The sequence below is a fragment of the Dioszegia hungarica genome (assembly GCF_025882075.1).
Source record: "Dioszegia hungarica strain PDD-24b-2 chromosome Unknown MKK02contig_2, whole genome shotgun sequence".
NCBI lineage: Eukaryota > Fungi > Basidiomycota > Tremellomycetes > Tremellales > Bulleribasidiaceae > Dioszegia > Dioszegia hungarica.
In genome coordinates, this window is record NW_026515766.1 from 2,019,863 (window position 1) to 2,044,739 (window position 24,877).

Below are 24,877 nucleotides of genomic sequence, written 5' to 3' on the forward strand. Positions count from 1 at the left end.
GATCCATAGCTCAGCGCGGTCCTTAGACCGCTGGCGTCAAGAGTAAGCGTTCGGGGAGCACCAACCGTTCGGCAGATGTCCTGTCAGCCGGGTCAGCCTATGCTCAAGGTCAAGAGTGCTAGGATGGCCTACCCTGCAGACGAGCCTCAGCACTCTCTGCGCGTCGGTGAGTAGCAGAGCACCACCGCCCATTGATCTCACATCGCCACGCTCGCTTGCCCGGAAAACAGCGTGGCGGAGCTCTTCGGGTAGAGTGAAGAAAGCAGAGACCTGGGCGGATCTCTCGGTTCCAGAAGATGCGGCAAGTGGCATGGCGTCCCGCAGAAGCGTGTAGTTCGCAAGACTGATGTCGCCAGGGGATTGCCGGTTTCCTGTTTGGGGCGGTACAGTCAATATGAAGTCGAGTGTCACGCGAGGTCAAGGCAGATACCGATGAAGCTGTATGCTGCTGAGAGGCGGAGAGATAGTGTAAAGAAGAGGGAAACAGAGGGGGAGCGCGGGGGCCTTATATACTGCTGCGGCCCTCTGTCGGCTCATCCTTTCGGTCTGAGGGGGCCCAAACGCTTACGCCTTGTTATCCTTTGAGGATGGAGCCGCTGGAGCGTTCGGTGAAGCCCGCCGACAGTTGCCTCAATGCCATGTCCAGCAGTACGCGCTGTAGCCTTTGCAAGGTGAAGCTGGTCAGTGAGAGTTAGCATCGCCAAATCAATACGATCCACCTGATTCGCGTGCATCATCCATAAATAAAGCGACGGGAACGCCTTGCCCCACACATGTTCCTCTACACCCCCCATGTAAACCCCAACCTACTTCTTCTTCAAAACCAAATGCACCACATCCCCCTCATCCAAATTCACACTACTCAGCGTCGCCTGATTACTCATCACCCGTCCCTCATAACTCAGCTGCATCCTCGATATAGGGAGATCAGCCGCTCCTGGCCCCAGCGCCTTCTTGATCCGTTCTCTAAGCAAAGAAAAGGGGATATTGACGACGAGATCGGGAACCGACAGAGTGCCGCCGTTGAGGGCCCATTCGGGCTTGGAGGGGAAGGCGGGGAGGGAGATTTGGAGGGTGATGGGGTAGGGGTGGAGGGAGAGCCAGTCGATTTCCTGGCAGGTCAGCAGGAGTCATGAGAGGAACAAGAGGGGCGAGGGGCGAGATACAGTAAGGGACATGTTGATGATGAGGGAGGCAGGGAGAAGACTTACCGAGTACATTCCAAATGCCAGCTTCTCCACTCTCTGCCGCTTCACCACTGGCGCCTCCTCCATCTCCTCCGCCGGTCTCGTCTGCCCTATAACAGGTGCAGCCCGACCTGGCGCAGCCTGCATCGGCATCTGCATCTGCTGCTGCTGGGGCGGTGCGGGGCTCGCCCCGCCCGCACTGACCGCCGCCATCCGACTTGGATGTATGGACGGCCCGGAGCTCGCCGAGGCGCGTGACGGACCGCCGATGGGCTCATAGTACTCCTTCTGTGTCGGTCCGGTCGGTGCCGCCGAGATGGTCGCGCCGTCGTACGCTGTCCCCCCGCCTGGCGTAGCCGCCCCCGCCGCGAACGCTGGCGGTACATTCGCCTCCGTGGGCCGATGAGGCAAACCGACATTCGGACCAATGACGGGACCCGTGCTCGGCGCATCCGTAAGACCTTTCCTCGAATGGATATTCCGAATCTGCTCATCGAGCGAGAATTGTGATTGGAAGGTATCCTTCGTGGTCGTCGCGCTCGAGGTGTGCCCATCCCAAATAATCTTTTCCCTCTCTTTCCGCTTCTTCTTCTCCTCCTCTTCCCGCGCCCGCCGCGTCGCCTCGTCCTCATCATCCCCAAACAGGTCCGTCCGCGCCGCCGCGAGATTCCGGAGGGAGGCCGTGATATCCGCCCCCTGGTTGAGCTGCTGATGCTGCGCACGACGGGTATCGAGGACGCGTTTCTGCTCTTTCCATTTAGGATCGAGGAGCTCGATCCGGATATGCTCGGTGAGTTCGTTCTCGGGGATCGATTGGCCGCAGTTGGGACATTTGGACGTGGCGACGGCGCCGGTCCGCGTGATTCCTTTCGGAACGTAATCCTTCTTGATCTTCATCCCTCTCGACTCCATCGCCGCGCGCTGCACGTCCCTCGCCCGCGCTTGCTCCTGCTCCGCCTTGATCCGCTGGATACGCAACTCCTCGTCCTCCTCTTCCTCCTCCATGTCCATCCCTTCTTCTTCATCTTCCACCCTCGCCCTCTGTCCCTGTCCCTGACCCCCAGCAGCGTTCGCACCAGTAGCCCCCGCCCCCGTCTCCTCCATAATCATACTCGCCATCCGCTTCTCCCCCATACTCCTATTCCGCAACTCCTCGACCGAGCTCGGCGGGGGCAGATTGAGCTCCATATCATTCTGGGTAAACTCGATAGTTTCCACCAGAACGAAATCCTGCCAGTCAATCTGACCAAACGCGTCCAGCTCCTCATCCTTCTCCTTTTGCTTGGCGTCCTCCCGCTTCCGCCGGCTCTTTTCCCACTCGGACCGATTCCGAGCCTCCTCGAGCGTCGTCCACCGTTGACGGGGATCAGATGACTCTTTGATGAGTGTTTCGATCTGGCCGGGGACGGGGGAGATGACTTTTTGGTATGACTCGACCATGCGGTTGTAGTAGCCGTATAGGGAGTGGGTGGGGCGGAGGAAGTCGAATTGGTAGTTGCGGCCTTCGCGGACCGAGAGGGAGGAGAGGAAGGCGCGGCCTCGACGAGCGTGGAAAAGGGCGGTAAGACGGAGGATGTCACTGGGGTGTTAGCTATACCCTGCAGCTGGATTGTGCGGAAGACTTACAGGTCCATAGCAGTCACACCGGGCAGATCCACCCTAAATTCCCACTGCTTTGGCTCATACGTGCTCCCACCCGCCAGCTCCTCCGCCTCCTTCGCTTCGGCTGCTGCCTTCTCCGCCGCAGCCTTCTCCGCCACGCTGGAGGGTACGATCCCCTTCGCCACATCCTCCGCATCCTCCAACACCTTCTCCCGCATGTACCGGTAGTACTGGTGGTAAGGGTCCTCATCGTTCAGGAACGCGAACTTCGGATCCGTCTTCTGATGTTCCCGAATCTTGTCTTCGAGGAGCTTGGGATGCGGGGACTTGGAGATGGCAATAGCGGTCTTGTCGACGATACCTAAAGTGTGAGCTCGCTTGGTCTCTAGTTGGAGCGGAGATGAAAGCTCACCTCTAATCTCCCTGGGAGGAAAGATCATCCCAATCTTGTACTTGTCACTCCCCCTTGGCGGCTGATACTCCCCCTCATCCTGCATTCCACCCTCCCTCACTCGAACCCCATCCTCGATCGTCCCGTCCGCTGCTGCGCCTCCGCCGTTCGCCTGAGCACCGCCGTTGAGCTTTCTTAGCTCATCTTCCCCGGCAAACACCTGCTTGGGCTTCGGGAGGTTGAGCGCGGACATGCTCTCTGGGCTATAGCAGGGTATAAGCGAGGTGTGCAAGGTCAAGGTCAAGCTGGAAAGCTCTAGCTGAGCTCAGCTGGGAAGGAACGCACGGATCAGCCCCGGCGGGATTATCCGAGTGTGGCACTTTATGACGCGATTGATTTCTCTTCTGGTTCCGGGTTGGCCCAGGCTGGCAACAACAGTCGTCACTCAACCTTCTCTTTTCACCTTATCCTATACCCACTACAATGAGCAGACTCGCACCATCTCCTATGCCCCCTCAGGCCCCAGCACAGCCACAGCCGCGAAAACCATCAGGCGCGCGTCCCGCACCCCCATCAATCAATGCCCCGCAGCATCAACACGCGCCAAGCGGTCCTACGCCCGTTCGCGCGGAATACCTCAACCCGCCCGCTCGGCCATCTCCTCCCCAGTCCCCCTCCCAGCCCCACCCGCATCCACAACAGTATCAGGCACCAAAGCCATTTATGCCGGGTATGGTACATCGGCCATCCATGGCTCCGTCGATGCCGTCCCCCAAATCAACCGTGATCGGCCCATCAGCCCAATTCGCGCATCGAGGTCACCACTCGGCGGCGTCGTCGGCATCGTCCAGGCCGTCCCCGCACATGTCGTCCCACTCGGGTGACTCGCTTCGGGAGACGACGAGGCACAATATCATGTCGCAGAGCCAGCAGGGGCCGGGCGGGAATACAGGACCGAGGGGTCATCTTCCGGGTGCGCGGCAGGCGAGCGCGAACCTGCTCTGGGGGGACGTCAAGAGCCCCAAGTCGCCAGAGATCGCCACTCCTAGGGAGACATATGCGGACAGGCTGGTTCCTGAGCAGAGCGACGTGGATATACACTTTGAGAGTCTCATGGTGAGTTGCGTCTTGCACAACTGAGCTAAGCTGGGACTGCATGCTGACCCGCAGGAATCGCTCCAAGTCCCGCTATCTGTCCGCGAAAAGTTCGCTACCGTCTCTCCCGCCGTCAAATCCTCCATCCTCTCCTCTACCGCCTCATCCAATCCCGCCATTCTCTCCTACCTCGGTCTCCCCACCCCCACGGCCAACACCCCCAAAATCAAGAAACGCCTCTCCACCCCTCTCCTTCGCAAAGCCAAGTCCTCCTCCTCTCTCGGCGGTAGCATCCCCAGCCCAGGCTCAAGTCCTCAAGTAGGCAAGACCTACCGCGTCGACGGTGAGAGCTTCACCATCGTCGCCTCCCCGAATCCGCCTTCCAGCGCTACCGTGCCCAACACGAATGCCCACCCTCTCCCTCCCGCCCCCACGCGCGGCATGTCGATGGACACGGTCCGACCCACACTGGCACTGAACCGTCTTTCACTGAACCGTCTTTCTGCCGGACCCTCATCGGGCGGTCGACCCCTCTCTGGCTTTTTTACGCCCTCGTCGCTTTCGCGCTCGTCCGCCAAGCCCGCGGGGCTGGGGATCAACCTAGGCGAACAGCCCGAGGCGTTCATCTCGTGGCTCCAGGCCCATACGGCGACGGATCTCGCCATGGATGTGGGGAGGATGAAGAAATTACGGATGTTGCTGAGGCATGAGAATACCGCTTGGGTGGACCATTTTATCAAGATTGGGGGGTACGGGCTGGTCCTCGCCCGCCTGAAGGATCTGGTGGATGTCGAATGGAGGGAAGAGCAGCATGATGATCAGATGCTGTATGAGCTGTTGCGGTGTGTCAAGGCTTTAGGGACGTCCGAGGTGAGCTCAGAACTTCTTTCGTGTGCCTTTGTCGGAGGGAAAATTTAGAGCTGATAAAGCAGGTCGGGAAAGCTGCACTGCGATACCACTACCCCGACCCCTTTCCCTCACTTTCCACCCTCCTCTTCTCCGAGAAAAAACCAGGCGACCTCCCTTCCAGACAACTCATCATCGAACTCTGGCTCTTCCTCTTTGATCTCTTCCCCTCGCCTACTTCCTCATCCTCCCCAACAACTGCGACTAGTACTCGTCCCACGTCAGTCCGCTTCGACCCAAATCAGGGCCCAGCGGTATTCATGGCCGGAAACGAACGGAACCGGCGCTCCATCAATGCGGCGCAGGAAGTGCGGGGATTGCTCGTTCCGGATGTACCCGACAAGACGGCGGATCTGCACGATTTTGTTAAGGTTGCGCATAGGCCGAGAGTATTTAGGTGTTGGATGTCGGAACTTGGAGATATTTGCAGAGATTACTTTTGGTATGTTCATTTTTGTCTCGCGGGTTTGGAATTGATGGGGTTTGGGGGGCACTACTGAAGAGCTACGTTGAGGGTGGCAGAGTGGAAGGGGGAAGGGAGAAAGGAGATGGGGGGAACTAGGGAGATGGAGACTGGGCAAAGCTGACCAAGGCAGGATCATGTGCCATGGCAGCAACTCACTCTGGGCCGCTGATGAGGTGGACGAACGGCTCGTCGAGAAGCCTGTAGCGCCCGGTGGAGCCACAGGTGGGGTGGAGTTTGAAGCGATGAACTATGTGGTGAGCTTCCCGTTTCTTCTTCTTGCTTCGCTCTGCCACCCGGATGCGGAAGTCAGCAGTCAGGAACCAGGAATCAGGGCGGAAGATCGCGGGGTGAAACCTCGAGAGGGAACGCGCGCTTATTATGCAGACTGTCCATCTCAAACTCCTCAATATGCTCTGTAAAGCGATGGCGGAGCAAGATCGGGAGAAGGCGGCGGAACTGCATCGGAATTTGTTTCAGTCGGGGATGGATCGAATACTGGTCGTGAGTCGCAATCCACTCTTGGTTCTCTCTTCCGACCCCTCTTCTGTTTCCTTGTCCATCCTTCTTCACCTCGTCCCTCCGTACTCTCCACCGCACTCCTCACCCTAGGCTGAAGCATGAGCTGACCCTCAGACCCTCCGCAAAGCAAGCACAATCTTCTACCCCGCGCTACACCTCGAACTCGCCCGGTACGTCCGGCATCTCCAACTCGTATCGCCCAACGCCCGCCTCCCTCACTTGATCGATAAACTCGTCGGATCGCCGCCGGACATGTATCGTCGATACAAGGCGCCAGCGCCTGCGCCAGCGCCTGCGCCAGCTCCAGCACCGGCTGTCACGTCGAGTCGGACACAGCATCTGCAGGGACCGGGTCAGGGTCAGGGGCAAGCGCAAGGGTCTCCAAGGCGGCAAGTGCCAGGTCAGTCTGGGCAGAGGCAGGGACCGGCGCAACAGCAGCAGCAGGGGTCAGGAACGAGAGCTTGGATTGAGGATGCGAGGAAGGGGGGGAAAGTGCCAGGTGATGGAGGGAGGAGAGGGGGGTATGATATGGAGGTGTAGAGGGTACGGGGCAGCCGATGGCGATGGCTGGACGGGAGGAAGGGGGGGGGTGCGGCGGAACGGGGCAACGGGGTCAAGAGCCGGATGCTGTGATTGGATCTTTTGCTGTACTTTTTTGGACAATGGGTTGCTTGTATATACGTACGTTATATTTAGATATCGCGGGCTTGATATGATACGAAGGGGGAAGTATGTACGATAGCGGCTGACCTGGCTTGGGTAGGGTATTGGATGCATCGTGTAGCCCTTCGCTCTTGAACGAACCATGAAAGCCTCGAGGGCATGGACTCGTCATAAGTGGCAGCAAATGTCTCGGCTCGTGCTCTTGTCTCTTGATCGCCAGTGGTGCCACACTCGCAGGGTGGCGAGACCACAGAGGCTCATTCTGCCAAAGCCTAGAGGGTAGGGGATCCGAGCAAGCGCCCGTCTTGATCGAGAGTCGTCGCACAGACAAGTTATCCCTTCATGCGCAATTTGGCGAGCGCCCATGACATTGACCATTGATTGCGGTTTCACGAATCTGATGATCTAGTGAAACACTTCCAGCAGATCTACAATTACGAGTTCGTAGATCTGATGCAATCTAGCGAAACACTTCCAGCAGATGCAGCAGATCTAGATCTGGTCAGATCGCATAGACCTCAAAGGATATACTGTCCGATTTGTCCCGAGAATCAGATCCAAGAGCACACTAGAAGGCCTTTCGGTGACCTCGCCGCGATCACATGCGCCTTCTGATACAGGGTAGATTATGCTTTGCGAAAGGAGGGCTTTCTAGATTGTCATTTACGCGAGGGATGCGACACAGATCTGGCTTTGGGCTCGGGTGAATCCGGAGCGCTGAGGAACACATAAGGCGGGCTGCAAGCGCACTAAATGGACCCCATATCTCTGCACCAGTCGTCGACTCAGCGAACCGCATCTCCTTACTCGTACATCGTACTTCGAACTACGACCAACAGCATGTCGATGCAGACAGCTTCTGACAACGCCGGCCCGTTCGACATTTACACCACGCCTGATCCCACGTCTGACTCAGGATTGATCAACGGTCACGTGCGCGAGGGTTTCTATAATGTTGAGAATCTGAGATTCTAGGCTCTCTGAAGCGGGAAGCGAATAGGTCCCAAGGAGGAACCCCTGTTCGGACACGAGCTCGGTGATACCAGAAGTGGTAGCTATCAGTAAGCTATCGATAGGTTAGCTATCGATAGGTTGATAGCTTAGAGCTATCGATAGGATGGCTATCGATAGGCTATCAGTAGATCGCTAGGTATCGATAGCTTGATAGGTTAGCTATCGATAGGTCTGGCATATATAAGGAGAGCTGTTCGAGTCCAATGCATCCCCACTCCGCTGTCGGAAAAGTATCTTGCCTCTTGGTCTCCCGTCCAAAAGTTAACATATAATCCCAAGCTTTCCGTGAGTCTTCTCGCGGTTTGGAAACATTATCAGGACTGGTTGATATGCTCAGTGCTTACAAACAGTCGACAAGAATGGAAAATGCTGGCAAATCTCCGCCCAGGACGCATGGGGCACCATAACATACTATTCGCTTCCGGACTTTGTGAGGGAGAGCAAAGTGGGGAATGTGTACAAAATGAACACAAGCAAGCCACTGCAAGCGAGCGAGCTCTCGGTCGTCACTCTCACGCAGACTGATCCAACTCAGATGGATCAGTCTGCGTGAGAGCCGCCGGCCCATGGCGACCTCGAATCCACATCTGACCCCGAGCTCTCTCGCTCTACTTCCTTTCTCCTGCCCTGACAAGTACTACGTATGCATATCATCGTCCTTTTTGATAGTGGTGGCCATATATCAGATTGATTGATCGGCAGGTGACAGAGGCTATCCAGTTGCCGCTTCCCGATGAGCCAATGGGGAATACAGACATTTGAAGAAGAAGGCGGGTACTGACCGAGTCATCGCGCCTCATTCCTCGTGCCTGGCAGCCACCACTGGCTTTCCGAAACATACCTCATGTTTCAGATCGTCTTGGCTGGCTTGTCCCTAAGGACTCAATGCAGCCTGTATTTGGCGTAGTATACACATGGAGGACCTCACCCAAGGCGTCGAGTGGATACACGGCAGTTACCTACAGGAGCAAGCTTGAGCCAACCAACGGCCTCGCCGAGAGGCAGTGCTGATCAGAAGGGCCCAGGCGATCACTCGCTCAGCCTGCCAGCTGTACTAAAGGCTGCAGTATCCCGCTCCGGAGATCTGGCCTTGGAGACAAAGAGGAACCTACCCCTTCCACTCTGAGTCCTCCACAAGCGCAGAGGCAGTCAGGAGGCGAGCTGTTCAGCCAAAAATGATGTGCCACTCGTGCGTACTTACGTCGCGCGCCCGAGTGAGACCAGTCTCTTTAACCGTCAACGTCAAAAGCGCGGATCCTTTTAGGAATGGCCCCAGGCCAGATCTTGGACGATGGAGAGACTGAGAGGGCCAGTCCGAGATCCTCCGAGCACGAAAGCACGAGTGAAAGAGAGCTTGAAAGGATAGCACGATGACTGCCTCGCAATTTGTAAGTAAAACGCTACGCTCGCGTGTCACCTCTAGAAAGGAGCTTGCGGATTGCACTGCTTTCTTTCGAGGCCTCGGGAAGAGCAGGAGGCCTATCAGGCCATGTAGGGATATATAGATTCAGGACACTCCCAGCGATCGTCTTCTTCTGTACCTCTTCCTTCTCGCTCACCACTCGCTTTTACTTCTGGTACACAAACTACATACAAAATCATGTTATCGGAAACCCCGTGCAGCTCTTACTTCGATATCACCGTGAACGATGGTGATGGGTAGCCGGTGACCCATCTCCGGGATGACTACACCGGGCTAGATCTGCCTATCCAAGGCAGCTGTGAGTACATACCGCACTCAAGCGACAATCTTACAGCCAAGCAATGCCAAGAGCCACAGGGGTCAATGGCGTGCCGCTCGTCGCGGGTACCGGTCAAGGGAAGGATGGCGAGACTGAGACGATATCGAGTGAACGTGTGGAGACGTATGTTGCCAACCATCCGGGGCACACAGTGTCATATCAGGATCAGACGGGAAGAACAGTCAGGGTACGCGGGCGGGATGCTCTTCGGGGAGGTGAATGCCAAGTGCTGCCTGATGGCGAGTGACAACATCCCCGATGGTACAGAGGAATGGATGATGGGAGAAACCTGCCACTCCCTCAGTTGGAAACAGGTGAACAGTGGCGTGTTGTACCGGTCCAATACCTAAGGGAGCTTCGTAGTCTCTGGGATAGGAGAGTACAGAGTAGTGCATAGATCGACGATAGAGAGAGCTACAAGATACAGTGGGCTAATCTATAGACGAGAGCGCAATACGGTATTACCTAATAGCTAATTCCGACTCCCTCGCCCTTGATATGGATATCGTCCCCGATGCTTGTTTCCATCTCGTTTGTGCTCTGTGCCCAATTGCTCGATTTACCTGTTCTCGATGACCTGACTTGTACCTATATGAATATTACCTACTCCACCTTGCTACCTTGCGAGCCCGGAATCACTTCGAAATTACCCATGGGAGTGTCGGCGAACACTCCGAGGATATGTGTGTCTGACATTGTGATGAAGCAATAAAGAGCTGGCTGTGATCACTCGATCACATCACCGTTACAATTGCATCTGCAGCGGTCTCGCTCGGAAGGGTTTGCGAGAACTTCAGAAGGAGATTCTGACGGATTTCTCCCTTGCGAACAGATCTCGGCGAGCAAGCCGATCAGTCGACTGCACCAGCATGGGCGCGAGCGATCAGTCCGAATTTCCCTGGGGAGAAAGTACGTACTAGAATGACTAGATGAAGGGATCCGCACAATCTAGTGGACCCTTGGAACTCTTTGGGTGGCGGTCAAGTCAAAGGATACGCTAGTCACGTACATTGCTACTTTGCAGATCTCGATGAGCCTCGGGAGAAATCGGAGTAGTGGTGCGTACATATATATCGCTTAAAGACCTCGACGAATTGTTCTTCTCTTCTTCATTCTCCTCCAACATCAGCTCATTGCAACTGCACCCATACCATGTCGTCAACACAGCACAGCACCTCGATTTGCTCAGGCCACAGAGCATTGATGCTCTTCGTCCCTGTCAGGAACTCAGAGGGTACCGTGAGCAAGAAAGACGCCTTTTGTGAGCAATTTCTCTTCTGAGTATACCTATACCTTGCTCGTCTCCTGGTCCTGCCGTTAGCATTCGTCTTTGGAAGATGCAGCTGAGCGGCAGTCTGTCCCTGCACTGCCCCGCCCTCTTTCGTGGCCATGGCTACTACGATCCCCAACGATCAGGGTGCATTCGTTTACGGGAAGCAGTCTGTGAAAGAGTTTGAGCAAGACACCGAATTGACCGTGACGTCCACCGAGCCGGTTTGCGACACTGACTGATTCGGGCGGGTGATACCCCGCAAATGTCGGTGTCAAGCAGCTCCACTGCGAATCTCACCATTCTTGTATCTATCTTTTACCGTATGCAATGCTTCTGATCATACTGGCTCGTGTAGCCCTTGTCAGAGGGACTTTCCAATGGCAGGATGATCTACTAATCGTCCTGGAGACGGCACCTGCCTTGAGCTCCATACACTTGCATCCATGGACTGCGCCGCGGCTGCATATCCTATATTGCGGTAACTCAATCAGCCCCTGCCATGTTGGCGTTTCCACACGTGATATCCGCCATTCGCTTAGTGATTGGAGGGTGGTAATCCGAGCGACTCTGGTCACACAGCGCTCAGGCTAATCAGGGCATCGGTGATGGACCCTATCATTCAGCTAGGTAGCTCGTGCCCACTTCCCAATCCCAACCTAAGACAAGGAACAATCGGTCAAGCTATAGTATGCGTCTCTATTGACGATGCGAGGAAGGCAGTCTCTGCGCCTCGCCCGTCTCGCGCGTATGATCCCCTGTCATGCAAGACTCGATCCGCGCAGACAAGACTAGCGATCCTGCCGTCCCCGAGAGGGCGTGCGAGCGAGGCTCTCCGACTTTCTCCGAGAGACGAACACGCTAGAAGATAGCTCCAGCTGAAAGGATCCCGAAACACCACATCGTGGCCTGCATTAAAGGATCGTCAGTATGGCGCGAGCGGCGCGGGCGACGTCGGGGAGTGGCGAGAGGTATAACAAGCCCCTTCAGGCCCCAGTCTGCTTCTTCATTGCACATCATCTTTGCAAACTTGATCTCTCCACAAGCATAACTCACACATCACACATCATGTCAGTGGACGACGTTCAGTCACAGTTCCCGAGCGCGGCGCCTCCGGATGCAATCAGCTCCGCTGATGCCTCCGGCGCGGGTGACAGCGTTTCGCCACTCAGTGGCGACCGCGGTGTCAGTAAGTCTTGTGTGTGACAGAGCGGCTCACCTTTGCTGTACGATCTGGCTAACGCTCTTTCAGACAATCGCACAGATTTCAGGGTTCTATACGTGGACGATACGTTTCTCACGGCGATGGGCCTACTTCCGCGCGGCCTAGGCAGGATGCTGCTGGAGGACTGCATGAGGAACAGCCTCGATGGCCAGAAGCGGACCGTGACCGAGCAGCAGAGTACCGAGCAACCCCCTTTGAGGCTGTGATCTAGGTTGCAGGAGGAATCAAGGGTGGCATGGGTAGGGGACCTCGTTATGCATGTATCTTCGTGAAGAGCCCCAAGCATGACGTGTCTGATGGTATTGATGGGTCGCACTCTCAAGCTTGTCAAGCTCCGCTCTATCTCCGTATTGGCCTCCTTTTCCGCTCCGCTGATTATCAAGTGAATTTAGACATGCAGGCTAAGCTGAGCGCCCGGACATGACTTCGCCCTACATACAGGCTACCGCCGTGGGGTAGCGGTGCTTCTCTCCTTCTCACGCGGCAAGACCGCGCCGCTGCTGACACTCTGCGACTCATTCCTCAAAATGTTACGGCATCTCCATTTCTGCTCGGACACGGCGTAGCCTCAGATCGCGGATATGTCTCAGTCCTGCAAGCCCCGTCCGGACGGGAGCAATCCCTCAGGCCTTCGTCTTGCTCAGTGCTTATAAGTACTAGCTATGCTCTACCCTGGCCACCCCTCGGACTGTATGCATCATGTGGCCGGCCATGAATCAGGTTTGATTCCGCGGCTCCGCACGAGGGCACTGCTTTGCTGCCTCGGAAATGACGCTGATTGTAAGCGAGTTAGCAGTATCAGCAGCAAAAAGCAGGCCGCCCTACGGTGGTTCGATCGCTCGTCATGGACGTGGCATCAGCGGCAAAAAAGAATTATTAGCCAGTTACGATTTGGTGACACCCGCATCTTACCCGGAGAACAAAAACTAGTTTCGTGTCATTATTAATATATACGGCTTCTCATGCATAGTTATCCCCTGAAACGGCGTGCGAGTAAGTTACTGGATCGAGTCAGCATCCATTAGCGTTCCATCAGGTACATCAGAGCGGCGCATCGGTGGTCCAGGTGGGACACGCGGTCTTTCTCGAAGGTGTCTTGGTGATTGAGTGTGGGCGCACGTGCCAGCCAGAGGCCCTGGAGCACAAGGTTTGCCGCGTGACATGGAGTCACGCAGGGCGTACGCGACTGTCCGTGCCTGGGGCGTGACTGGCTGTTTCAGATTTCGACTGACCCCGTGCGCTGACGGGCGCGCTCGGACCCCTCGATCTCGTCAGCCTTCGGCCAATCCGCCGAGATCCACTTCGCTCCACGACACGCTCCTTCCCCTGCACAGCTCAGCTGACAGTCAGCTGACCCCCACGACGTCATTGCTGACCCCCAGGCACATCAAAAGGGGCACAAAAGTCATTCTGTCGGCGGCGGGTTTTGACCCCGCCCCTCCGATGTGTGCGCGGAGAGTAAGATGCGGGTGTCACAGGGTGGGCCGACTTTCTCCCGACATATCGGTGCTCTTACCACTGAGCTGCGCCGACTATATTTACGCCCTCGGCGGGCTGATATATCAGTCAGCCCCGTCCGTGTGGTGCAAAAAGATGTTTTTTGGCATGTTACAACTCGTACCTATGGTATACGTCTTGCTATGCAATCTTGCTCGTCACGTCAGTAAGACTGTAGTGAGGCTTCTGACGGTGTGTGCCAGCACCTACGTCGGTGTGCAAGCGGTTTCTACATCAGCGAGTCTGTCAGACAAGGTCAATGTGCGATCGGTGCTGTGAGCGAAGGTGATCAGTACCGATGATATAGTCTTGTGGGGTATGACGACTGAGCTCAAACTCTAGACTGCGTATATGCTACTGCTATCTGATATATGAGCTATCCTCGTCTACAGCCTGCGCCATCGCTTTCCCTACTACTAGCTTACATGCCCTACCCCAGCTGCATCTCCCCCTCCCATCAGCCCCCTTTGTACGTCGCGCACGTCTTCCCATTCCCACCTCCTCTTCGTCGGCCACTCGTACCCGCCTCCTCGATATCCCCTCAATGACTCAAGAACCGCCTCCCCTGTATCCTCCTCCTACTCAGCACGGCCTTCCCCAACCTCCCTCCTTTCAACCTCGCCAGAAACCCATACTTCCTCTTCCTCTTCCGCTGGCTCGGCTGATATGTTGTCCCGTACGCCAGTGTCCTTATCTGTGTCTGAACGGGACTGGCCGATAAGGACGGACGGGCCGATAGGGAGAGGAGGGAGAGGAGGGAGGGGGCGGAGGAGAGGGCTAGCCGTGCGCGGGGAAAGAAGGGTGATGATGATTGTGAGAAGAGGCGAGGTGTGGCGGATACGGATGATGAAGGCAACGTGAGGAGTGAGGGGCGGGCGAGAAGGGTGGGTAGGGTGGTGGGGATGAGCCGGGTGGGTAGGGTAAGGGCGCTCAAGCGGGGGATGAAGCGAGGCATCTTGATGAGAGCTCGAAGTCTGCACGCTTCTAAGCTGAGTTTTTTCGGGGAGGTATAGGTGGAGTTTGCAGCTGCCTAGAATTGTGAGGGCAGGGTGGGGGTAGGTAGGTGCTGTGTATAGGTAGATGGCTGATGGAGGCAAGGTGTGTGAGCGAAAGATGGAGGAGAGTGAGCTGGTGGGGTGAGTGAGGTAAGTGGGAGATATCCAAGAAATTGCCAGAAGAGGATATCCATTTCGGTGCTGAGAGCAGCCCAGCCAGGTTGAAGCGACCTTGCATACCTTTCCTTCCTATATACATCTCTTTCCTACGCACAACACAGCAAAAGCAGCAGCAACGACCGCTGCAACTCATTCGCCCCCGAAAAGCTCCACTGAAACTTCCCCAGTCGAAAAGCCAGCACCATGGCCAACCCAATAATAACCCAACCCCCACCTCCCCAGACCTCGCGCGAAGGCAGAATAGCGACCCACTCGCATATCAAGGGGCTCGGACTGGCGGATGATGGGTCGGCGATGGAGGTGTCACAGGGGTTTGTCGGGCAGCAAAAGGCAAGAGAGGCGTTGGGGCTGCATTTGCAGTTGTTGAGGTTGGGGAGACATTCGGGGAGACCGTTGTTGATGGTTGGGCCGCCGGGGACGGGAAAGGTGAGTCGAGCCTACGAGCGAAGCGAGAATACCTTTCCGAGCGGAGCGAGCTTAGCTGTCGAGCGGAGCGAGCATATTTGCCCGAGCAGAGCGAGCTTACCATGACGAGCGGAGGGAGGATGATTGCACGAGCAGAGCGAGAAGAATATATAGAACGGAGCGAGCGTCATTTCTTCCTATCCATCCCTTGCCCTCACATTCCCCTCTTCGTCCGCAACATATGCTTCATCCATGCCAAGACTTGACTTCAGCTGATACTCTAGACCGCACTCGCTCTCGCGCTCAGCCAAGAGCTCGGCTCTAAAGTTCCCTTCTGCGCCATGGTTGGGTCCGAGGTGTACTCTGGGGAAGTCAAGAAGACTGAAGTTCTCGGGAGCTGTTTTAGAAGAGCTATCGGTGAGCTAGTCGATCCATAATGATTGGACATCATTCTAAGCTGACTCTCAGGCCTCCGTATTAAAGAGACCAAAGAAGTCTACGAAGGCGAAATCACCGAACTCACCCCATCCGAAGCCGAGAACCCATTATCCGGCTACGGCAAGACCATCTCGCACGTCATCGTCGGGCTCAAAACCGTCAAGGGCACCAAACAGCTCCGTCTCGATCCGTCGGTCTACGAATCCATCCAAAAAGAGCGCGTCGTCGTCGGGGACGTCATCTACATTGAGGCCAACACCGGTGCGGTCAAGCGCGTCGGGCGGTCAGATGCCTATGCGTCGGAGTTCGACCTCGAGGCGGAGGAGTATGTCCCCCTGCCAAAAGGGGATGTGCATAAGCGGAAGGAGTTGGTGCAGGATGTGACGCTGCATGATTTGGATATGGCGAATGCGCGGCCGCAGGGAGGCAGCGATATCATGAGCGTGATGGGGCAGCTGGTCAAGGGTGGGAGGACGGAAGTGACGGATAAGCTCAGGAGGGAGATTAATAAGGTGGTGGATAAGTATATTGAGCAGGGGGTGGCGGAGCTGGTACCAGGTGTTTTGTTCATCGACGAGGTGAGCTGCCCAGTGTCCAGCATTGCCTGAATCAAAGCTGATACCCAGGTCCACATGCTCGACATGGAATGCTTCACGTACCTCAACCGCGCTCTCGAATCCCCCTTATCGCCCTACGTCGTCCTCGCCTCCAACCGCGGCATGACCACTATCCGGGGAACGGAATACGACGGGCTCACCGGCGGATCCGGCGTCGGCATCCGATCACCACACGGAATCCCCATCGACCTCCTCGACAGGTGTATGATCGTCAAGACCGCCCTGTACAACCGGGGCGATATTCGCCGCGTCATCGAGATTCGGGCCAAGACGGAGGGAATCCAACTGAGTGTGGAGGCGCTGGATAGGTTGGCGGATGAGGGGGAGAGGAGCTCGTTGAGGTTTGCGTTGCAGCTGTTGACGCCAGGGAGTATACTGGCGAAGGGACGAGGGGCGACCGAGGTGGGTGTGCAGGATGTAGGAGAGTTGAGCGAGCTGTTTTTGGATGCGAAGCGGAGTACGGGGGTGTTGAGGGGGATGGAGGGGATGCAGTAGGAGTATGGCGAGAGAAGGGGGGAATAGTTGAGTAGGGGAAATGGAGCTGAGGAGCGTAAAGTAGATAACATCAGGCTGGATGTATAGAAGCAAAAGTCTAACTCCAACTGACACACTTGTTCTCTTGATAACACTGACTTTTCGGCTGGGCATCGGCCGGATCGTGGTATCAGTGAACGAGTGGCTAATCAATGCAGTGTCTCCAATTTAACACGACGCGTGACCTTTCGGGTGTGGGTCGATCCGGACGGGCTGGACCACGTGCGGCGCCGTGCCGACCATCATGATCACACCATGCCAGCCTTCGCACGTTCCACTCCGCCAGACAAAGGAGTCTCTGGCTGGGGCCTCTCCTGATACTGATGCGACCCAGCTCACTTTGCGGTTGCGGGTTACAAGTATACCTCGCCCTCTTCCGTCCACGCCCTCGCTTCGGGTGATTTTCCAGATCACAACCGCCCAACAGACTGCGAGGCGGGCGCTCTCGGAACACCTATCGCATGGTGATGTGGTCCAATCAAGACCAAGACAGCGACAGCGACGCGCTCGACCCCTACGCCCAGAGCGACGACGACGAGCCCTTCACTCAAGGTTCGGTGGCGGATGACAGAGCAGGCAAGAGCAGGCAACACGAGCACGTGGACGCCAATGCGGACAAGCTCCGCATGATCGACACGCTGTCGAGCAGGAAGGTCTTGCTGCGTGGGAAGAAGCGCTTCGCTCCGCACTGGGTGGGCATCCGGTTCTTGGAGAAGGTCCTTGCCGTGTCTGATACCGATCCCGATCCCGATCCCGGTCCCGAGTCGAGTTCAACGGGGATCCACGGATCAGCGCATCTGGTCATTGATACGGAGGCCAATACCAAAGACGACCGCTTGCTCCGCTTCACAGCCTCTCAAGTCGAAACGGGACTCGCAAATGGCTCTCTGCGCTACTTGTCGAATCCCGACACGCTGCCTGCTCATGTACGCCTCAGCGAGGACCCGACTCGGAGCGCTTGGCATACTCTATGAGATCGGCAGGCCGCGAGTCACGTACCAGTCTTCTGCGTCGCAAGAGCAGACCGACACGGGAAAGACTATACTGGATGATGAGCTGGGAGAGACCCAGTACCCAGGAATGTCGACCTTCCAAGTCGATCTCACAGATTTCACACAGGGCTCAGCGGACGGGAGCAAGAGAGAGGCAGTCAGCGGTATCCGCTCGCGTGCGCGCCTGAAGATGGACGAGGAGGATAATCTGGAGCACAAAAGACTCCTAGCGGAACCTCCGAGCCGTGACCGTACGCTTGCGCTGAAGCGGCTGGGCAATCGACGGGAGCGTGCCCAGAAGGCTCGAGACCGCGTGGACAGCGATAGACGGGCTGCGGAAGAGCTAGGGCTCTTGGACGGCTAGGACAATAGAGGTTCTCAGGTTGTGGTCACCGCAAGGGATGGCACGGTAACGGTACTCGAGCTTAGATCCGAGTTGCTGACTGACGAGCATGTACGGATCATGATATGATGTTCTGATCTAGCGTTTGATAAGCCAGCGACCGGCCCTTGGCCCAGACGGCATGCCCAGCCGGCCCTCACCCGCCTGACCTGACGCGCGCTCAGGAGGGGGTCGGACGCCCATGGCTCAGTCAGAGCCCGGATAGACGTCTCCTCTCTGGGCACGAGTCCCACTGTCGCAGCTGAGCCTGGATTGTCATTTCGAGCCCAGCTGGCCGATGGCCAGAGCCGTTCCCGATGACATACTTTGGTTTCCTTGCTTTCTTTGTATCTTATCGAAGCTGTCTTTGTTTCCCGCTTCGCCCATCGTCACTCTTGCTCCTTCTGGCGCCCATACCGTCCAAGGCTAGATTAGATCAGCGGCCTTCCCGTATGTCATCGATATTCGCCACCCCCGCCTGGCTGGCGCCACTCTTGAAGCTTGAGATCCGTGCTCAAGGTCGTTACGTCATTTGCTTCCGCTATTGACAGCTGCTGCACTTGCTGCTGGACGTCCAGCTGCAGCACTATGATTGTTGCCTTGTATCTATATCTTGGCAGGCTATACTATACTACGCCTACCCTACTGCTGAAGAAGGCTCTCCCAGCCCTCATACACCTGCTCAAGATGTCAAGCTACGACCTACCCGCGGATGAGATCATCACGCCTGCCCAGTTCCAGGCGAGCATGAAGCTCGTTCGCCTGCAAATTGCCGTCCCTATCAGCGGTATGTTGCCCTCTGCCAGACCATACCCTCGTGGTTCTATACCGGTCCATCCAAGGTAGCTGATATCATAGTCCTCATGTCGATGGGAACCAATCTGGTCTGCGCCCTCGCGCTCAAACCTGGACTGAGGGGAATCATGGATCTCTATCCAACGCTATTGACGCCCAACGTACCTATGCTGGGCTTCTACTGGGCGTTGACATTTGTCTTGCAGGTTGGATTCTGTCTGAATCTGCTCTTGGCGAGGAAAGACGTGACGAAGGTGAGTTTGATTAGGGGTTGGGGGATATCGTTATGTTCGCTCAGAGACGCGCTATGGGGCGGTTTGAGCGCAGGACGGTACAAGGGATAATTAAGCGGGGGGTCTCAGGACTGTAGCTGACTCTGCAGGAAACGCTCGTACATGGTGTCGGTCTCCGCTTTTCAGCTGCCAACTGGCTTCAAGCGGGCTGGGCCGTTTGCTTCGTGAGCTGGTCCCGTTCCTCTCCTGAGCGCTCTGCTGACTTGCTAGACCTTGCAGTTCTTCCTCGGCGCCGAGATTCTGCTAATCATTAACGCCATCAACCTGTGCGTCTCCTTACCCTCTCCTCAACTCTGTGCTTACTGGCTACTTTCAGCGACTCAGCTGACCCCCCAGACTCTCTATCCAGTTCACCCTCCTCCCGTACCCCGCCTCGCTCCGCCACCCGCTCGACGCCCTGTTCATCCACGCTCCCATCATCCTGCTCTCGGTGATCCTTTTCGAGCTCGACTGGCTGCACAGCGGCTTCATTGCGCTAGGCTGGGTGATTAAGGATGAGGCCAAGTGGGGCAAGTGGACGTGGCAGGCTGTTGGAGCTGTGGGGGGCGTGAACTTGGTGATGGCCATCTGGGAGGGTGTGAGGGGCAACTAGTGAGTGGAGTTTCCAACAGGCATTCCCTTATAGTGTATTAGGCCGGAGAGGAGGGCAACGGGGACTTGTTCTCGGGACGGGCGAGGGAGGCCAAGAGGACAAGCCGTGTTCATCTCACTCGAAACCCAGCTGACTGCTTCAGCCTCATGGCCTTCGCATCCGAATACGTCCTCCTCGCCCTCCTCTTCTCATCCCCCCGAACCAACCCCACTCTCCCCACCACCGCGCTCCCCAAACCTACCGGCCTCATCGTCATGCTCATCATCTGCCTCGTGCTCCACCCGGTCGCGATCCTCGCTGGGGTCGCATGGAAGCGCACGAGGGAGAGGGAGGGGCGGATCAGGCTGCACGAGGAGGTGGAGGAGGCAGAGGCGGAGGCGGATGCAGAGGCGGCGAGGCATGGGCATTCGCATGCGCACGCACACACCCACGCGGACCGGACGAGTCGCGCGTGAGGCTGGGGAGAACGCTAGGAGACAAGAACAATCGCGCGTAGACTGGTAGACTGGATCTGAATGTATTGTCTGGTCACAGCGAAAGAACGATGTCTGTAGTTTGGCCCCGCTGTCCCTTGTCGAGCTATTTGCAAGCTCCCGATATCAGACTGAAAATAGCTCGACGAGCAGGCAAGACGGGTATATATATAACTCGGAAAACTATAAACACGCAATTCTACTGGGTATCAAAGATAAGACGGTATACTGATGGAGAGACTCTATAAGATGAGAACCGAAAGACCTCTCTGACTTGGACAAATACGTTTAATATACACAGCTATTCCTCCTTCCCTCTCCTCCTCCCTGTTCCTCCTTGCCTACTCTCCCCGCTTGATCCCGTACTTCTTGATCAACGGATCATTCGGATCCGTATCCGGGTGCATCTGGACCTTGCCCGAGAATAGCTCCGCCGTGGACCTTGACGGATCCTGCGCCGGGTTCCCAAACGCCTCTCGGGGAAAGACCGGCTGGGCCCAATTAGGCCCCGCCGCGATCGTACCCGCAATAAGCGTAGGTACCATGGTGAGGATACTGGGCAGCTGAATGTCCGCCTTCCTGAGCTTGGCGGTACGCGAGCGGCGGACGATGGCCGAGGCGTTGATCCGTCCACCGCGGATATTGGCAAACGTGTTGAGATTGTCCTTGATCTTGGAGAGGGCCGGGTTGTACTCGACACCACCATTCTTCTCGTCGACCGAGACGTCGTCGACATCTGTCGTGAGGGGGAGGAGGGCGGGGTCGGTGTAAACCTTCATGCGGATGAGGAAGCGGTAGAAGGGTTCGGTGGGGAGTGTGCGGACGAGCGCGCCGATAGGGAACGAGATGAGTCCGACGACGATCGAGATGGCCCAGTCTCGGCCGTTGAGACCGACGACCTGGAAGGCCGCGCCGCCGACCTCGACGATGATGGCTTGACCGCCGCACATGATGGCGAAGATGACCATAAAGTAGTAGTTGCGGAAGAAGCCCTCAAAGACGTTGTATTTCCGGTCGAGACGACGGCAGTTGATTTGATTGACTGATCGTCAGCCAAGCCCAGCCATCTTGAGCAAGACAACGTACAGATTTGACAGAAGACAAAGCAGTTGAAGATCAACGTCGACAGCTCCGCCCTAGATGCGATAGTCTCGTCCAGCCCCAAAATCCTCAATCCCGCCCAGTACAGCACAAAGCAGACGATGGTCTGGTACAGCGCCTGGCAGATGATCATCTTGACCATGTCCACATTGATAAGGGGCGCAGTGAGCCTATCGGGCTTGCGGTCGAGCGACGAGCGAGTGGCAGGGTCGGTAGCGAGTGCGAGGGCCGCGAAAGTGTCCATGATCAAGTTGACCCAGAGGAGCTGGACGGGCGTGAGGATGGCGCTTTCGTTGTCGGACGCGAGGGCAGAGACAAAGGTGACGATAACGGCGACGATGTTGACGCTGCATGTCAGCGAGACTCTACCTTAGGTCCAAAGAAAACTTACGAGATTTGGAATTGCAAGAACTTGCGGACCGAGTCATTGACACACCGTCCCCACATGATGGCAAGCACAATGTTGGGGAAGGCATCGTCCATGATGATTATATCCGACGCCTCCTTGGCGACCTCCGTGCCCGCAATACCCATCGAGAAACCAACATTGGCAAGCTTGAGTGCCGGCCCGTCGTTGGTTCCGTCTCCGGTGACACCGACGACCTCGCCCATCCCCTTGAGGGTCTTGACGAGCAACCGCTTGTCCTCTGGGGATGATCGCGCGAGGATCTGGAGCCGGGGGACGACCTCGAGCCGCTCCGCATCATTGAGCTTCCGGAAGACCGGTCCCTCCATGATGATACCGCCCGTAGTAAAGATACCGCACTGGTTGGCGATCGACCGAGCCGTGAGGACGTTATCACCCGTGCACATTTTGATGGATACACCGGCGTGCTGGCATTCCTCGACGGCCTTGCGTACACCGGGGCGCAGAGGGTCCTCGATACCCGTGATGGCGATAAGTGTGAGGTCCTTGGCGATAGCCGCAAAGGGGACGTCGTCGGCCGCGCGGTCCTCGGAGCCCTTTGGTGGCCAGGACTCAAAGTCGCGGTAGCACATGGCGAGGGTACGGAGGGTTTGGGATGCGTAAAAGATGATGGTTTTTTGGATGTTGGCTTCCGTCTCCTCGGTGAAGCGGGTAGTCTCCACCTCGTTCAGGGTATCCGAGGACGAGTGCTCCGCCGCTTCCTCCCGGGACTTGAGGACGACGTGCGAGGTACAGTTTTTGGTGAGGATTTCCGAGGCGCCCTTGGCGTAGAGCCGGTACTTGGACCCGATCTTGACGACGACGCCCATAGCCTTGAGCTCGGACGAGAACGGGATCATCTGGACGACCTGGGCGTTCTCGCGGGCTTTACGGTAGTCCTGCCATCCGAGCTCCTTGGCGAACCGGAGGAGAGCCGTCTCCGTCTTGGATCCGACAAACTCGACCACGCCCTCCTTTTCATCCTCAAACGCCGTAGAGTTGATGGCGATCGCGTCGTTGAAGAGGGACTGGAGGGCGGGGGAAGCGACCTGGTTGAGCTCCGACATGTCGAACGCAAAGTCCGACCGGACCTCTTGCCCCTCGACAGCGTTGGCGTTGGACCGGTCCGCATTGTCCGCAAAGGCAGCGACGAATTTGCCCCGGACGCCGAGAGAGCCAGCGACGACCGACATGACGTTTTGGGTGAGCGTACCGGTCTTGTCGGTACAGACAACGGTAGCGTTGGCCATGGTCTCGCACGAGCCAAGCATACGGACGAGGAGGTTTTGCTTGGTCATCCGCTTGGTCGCGAATGCGAGGGCGAGCGTGACGGCAAGGGGGAGACCTTCCGGGATAGCGACGACGATGAGGGTGACCGAAATGATGAGGATCTGGATGAATTGCTGGGCCTTTTCATCGGCGAGACGGTCCGGGTACCGACCGAGGTCGACAAAGAACCGGATCATAAGGGCGATAAAGAGGATGGAACCGGCCGCGGCACCGCACTTGGCGATGAGCTCGGCGAGGTGGTTGAGCTTGACCTGGAGAGGGGTGTTTTCGGCGTCACCCTGCATAGCTGCGGAGTCAGTATGGTCCATGCCCAATAAGAAGCCAACTTACCCATGAGGATACGACCGTTGAACGAGTTCTTCCCGACCGCCGTGACGACGTACTGTCCCACACCCTCCAGGATCTTTCCGCCCGAAACCAAGAAGCAATCCTTCTTGAGCTTCTGCCCCTCCTTGGCTTCATCCCGCTCGGCAACGCACTCGGCGTACGAGAACTTGCGGATAGCGTCCGATTCACCGGTAGCGCCCGACTCGTCGCACCGGACATTGTGACCGCTGAGGAAAATACCATCGACGGGCAGGATCTCTCCCGGCTCGAGCATGGCGATGTCCCCGACGCAGACTTGCTTGGTGTTGATAACCTCCTCCCGACCGCCACGCATGACCTTCATGGTCCGGTCCTCGCGCTTGTCGTTGAGGTTTTTGAATTGGAGTTCCTTTTGATAATCATTGACCGAACCGACGAGGACGACGATAGCGACGGCGACGAGGATGGCGACACCCTCGACCCAGTCGACCTTGGGCTCGAGACAGCCTGGAGGAGGGCATTCGGGGGACTCGACGTAGTGGTCGCCGGTACCGAGAGTTTGGTAAAGACCGAGGGCGAGCGAGACGACCGCAGCGATGAGAAGAAGAATCTGGAAATTAGCAAAGGCCTTTTACGAAAGAGAAAATACTCACCAAGACCTTGTCCTTGAGCGCCATCCACATGAGGTAGAACAAGCTCTTGCTCTTGCGAGTCGGGAGCTCATTCTTCCCATAAACCTCCTGACGCTTGGCCACATCTGCAGTCCACTGCGCGCCAGTACCCGTTCCAGCACCGCCTTTCCCGGCGTCCAGCCCTTTGGAGGGGTCCACACCGAGACCCTCGAGAACACCTTGGATCCCGCCAATCTTTTCGAGATCCGCAAGACTCTTGGGGTCGACGAGCATGGCGAGGCGGGACGGCTTGTCCTTGAATGGCGCAGGGTCCGTGGTGTCATTGTCCGGATCGAGATGTGCCGATTGGTTCTTGACCTCCTCTAGCGCCGCCTTCTTCTCATCGCTCATCTCCACTTTGGCCCGCTTCTTCTCCGCCCGCTTTTCGCGCCAGTTCATCTCTGCGATGATGCGCTCCTTCTCCGGCAAAGGAGGCCATGCGGGGTTCCGCTTGCCCTCATCGTCAAACTCGGCAGAAGACCAAGTTCCGACGGACGAGAGGCGGCGGTGGCCTAGGTTCCCGCTGCCTGGGTGTCCGACGCCGAGGGTATCTGCGCCGGAAGCAGCCGTGGGGTGGTTATCGCGGAGAGCGAGGGTAGTGGGTTGGGCGGGAGAGTTGGGCTCGTCAAAGTGCACGGACGAGTTGTTTGTGAGGGTTGGGGAGGATGGGACGATAGGGGAAAGTGCGGGAGCGAGGTGGGTGTGGGGGTTGGATGGGTCGACAGCGGCTGGGTGGGCGTTGAAGTCCGCTGCGGTGGGTTCCCGGGTGTTGTCGTCAATGTCGGTGGTGATGATACGAGGGGGAGCGGGGGTCGACATGGTGGCTGGAG

The 24,877-nt window shown here is 57.0% G+C and overlaps 7 protein-coding genes and 1 pseudogene across 8 annotated transcripts; 4 read left to right on the forward strand and 4 right to left on the reverse strand.

Annotated features, from left to right (window-relative positions):
- Positions 1–806: 806 nt before the first annotated feature.
- On the reverse strand, positions 807–3,433 carry MKK02DRAFT_18773 (pre-mRNA splicing factor; the record flags this gene model as incomplete). The annotated part of the gene is made up of 5 exons (XM_053086008.1): positions 807–1,112; positions 1,212–2,206; positions 2,246–2,766; positions 2,814–3,150; positions 3,202–3,433. The coding sequence occupies 5 exons, from the start codon at positions 3,431–3,433 to the stop codon at positions 807–809; spliced, it is 2,391 nt and encodes a 796-aa protein (XP_052949643.1).
- A 230-nt stretch (positions 3,434–3,663) lies between these two features.
- Positions 3,664–6,706, forward strand: MKK02DRAFT_40197 (armadillo-type protein; the record flags this gene model as incomplete). The annotated part of the gene is made up of 6 exons (XM_053091001.1): positions 3,664–4,296; positions 4,351–5,145; positions 5,208–5,623; positions 5,778–5,901; positions 6,032–6,148; positions 6,281–6,706. 6 exons carry the CDS (start codon positions 3,664–3,666, stop codon positions 6,704–6,706), a joined length of 2,511 nt encoding a protein of 836 aa, XP_052949644.1.
- Positions 6,707–13,491: 6,785 nt separating this feature from the next.
- Positions 13,492–13,613, reverse strand: MKK02DRAFT_t20 (annotated as a pseudogene). Its single transcript has one exon. The product of its transcript is annotated as a tRNA-OTHER (tRNA).
- Positions 13,614–14,118: 505 nt separating this feature from the next.
- On the reverse strand, positions 14,119–14,532 carry MKK02DRAFT_40198 (ribosomal protein; the record flags this gene model as incomplete). Its single annotated transcript, XM_053091002.1, has 1 exon — positions 14,119–14,532. One exon carries the CDS (start codon positions 14,530–14,532, stop codon positions 14,119–14,121), a length of 414 nt encoding a protein of 137 aa, XP_052949645.1.
- A 403-nt stretch (positions 14,533–14,935) lies between these two features.
- MKK02DRAFT_19302 (RuvB-like helicase 1) lies at positions 14,936–16,707 on the forward strand (the record flags this gene model as incomplete). Its single annotated transcript, XM_053086072.1, has 4 exons — positions 14,936–15,178; positions 15,442–15,574; positions 15,626–16,173; positions 16,222–16,707. 4 exons carry the CDS (start codon positions 14,936–14,938, stop codon positions 16,705–16,707), a joined length of 1,410 nt encoding a protein of 469 aa, XP_052949646.1.
- Positions 16,708–17,207: 500 nt separating this feature from the next.
- Positions 17,208–18,102, forward strand: MKK02DRAFT_29837 (uncharacterized protein; the record flags this gene model as incomplete). The annotated part of the gene is made up of 2 exons (XM_053087918.1): positions 17,208–17,672; positions 17,749–18,102. 2 exons carry the CDS (start codon positions 17,208–17,210, stop codon positions 18,100–18,102), a joined length of 819 nt encoding a protein of 272 aa, XP_052949647.1.
- Positions 18,103–18,807: 705 nt separating this feature from the next.
- MKK02DRAFT_40200 (uncharacterized protein) lies at positions 18,808–20,255 on the forward strand (the record flags this gene model as incomplete). The annotated part of the gene is made up of 6 exons (XM_053091003.1): positions 18,808–18,907; positions 18,979–19,169; positions 19,298–19,372; positions 19,419–19,474; positions 19,545–19,799; positions 19,943–20,255. The coding sequence occupies 6 exons, from the start codon at positions 18,808–18,810 to the stop codon at positions 20,253–20,255; spliced, it is 990 nt and encodes a 329-aa protein (XP_052949648.1).
- Positions 20,256–20,614: 359 nt separating this feature from the next.
- Positions 20,615–24,866, reverse strand: MKK02DRAFT_40201 (uncharacterized protein; the record flags this gene model as incomplete). Its single annotated transcript, XM_053091004.1, has 5 exons — positions 20,615–21,315; positions 21,360–21,721; positions 21,766–23,356; positions 23,401–23,986; positions 24,030–24,866. The coding sequence occupies 5 exons, from the start codon at positions 24,864–24,866 to the stop codon at positions 20,615–20,617; spliced, it is 4,077 nt and encodes a 1,358-aa protein (XP_052949649.1).
- Between the last annotated feature and the right edge of the window lie 11 nt (positions 24,867–24,877).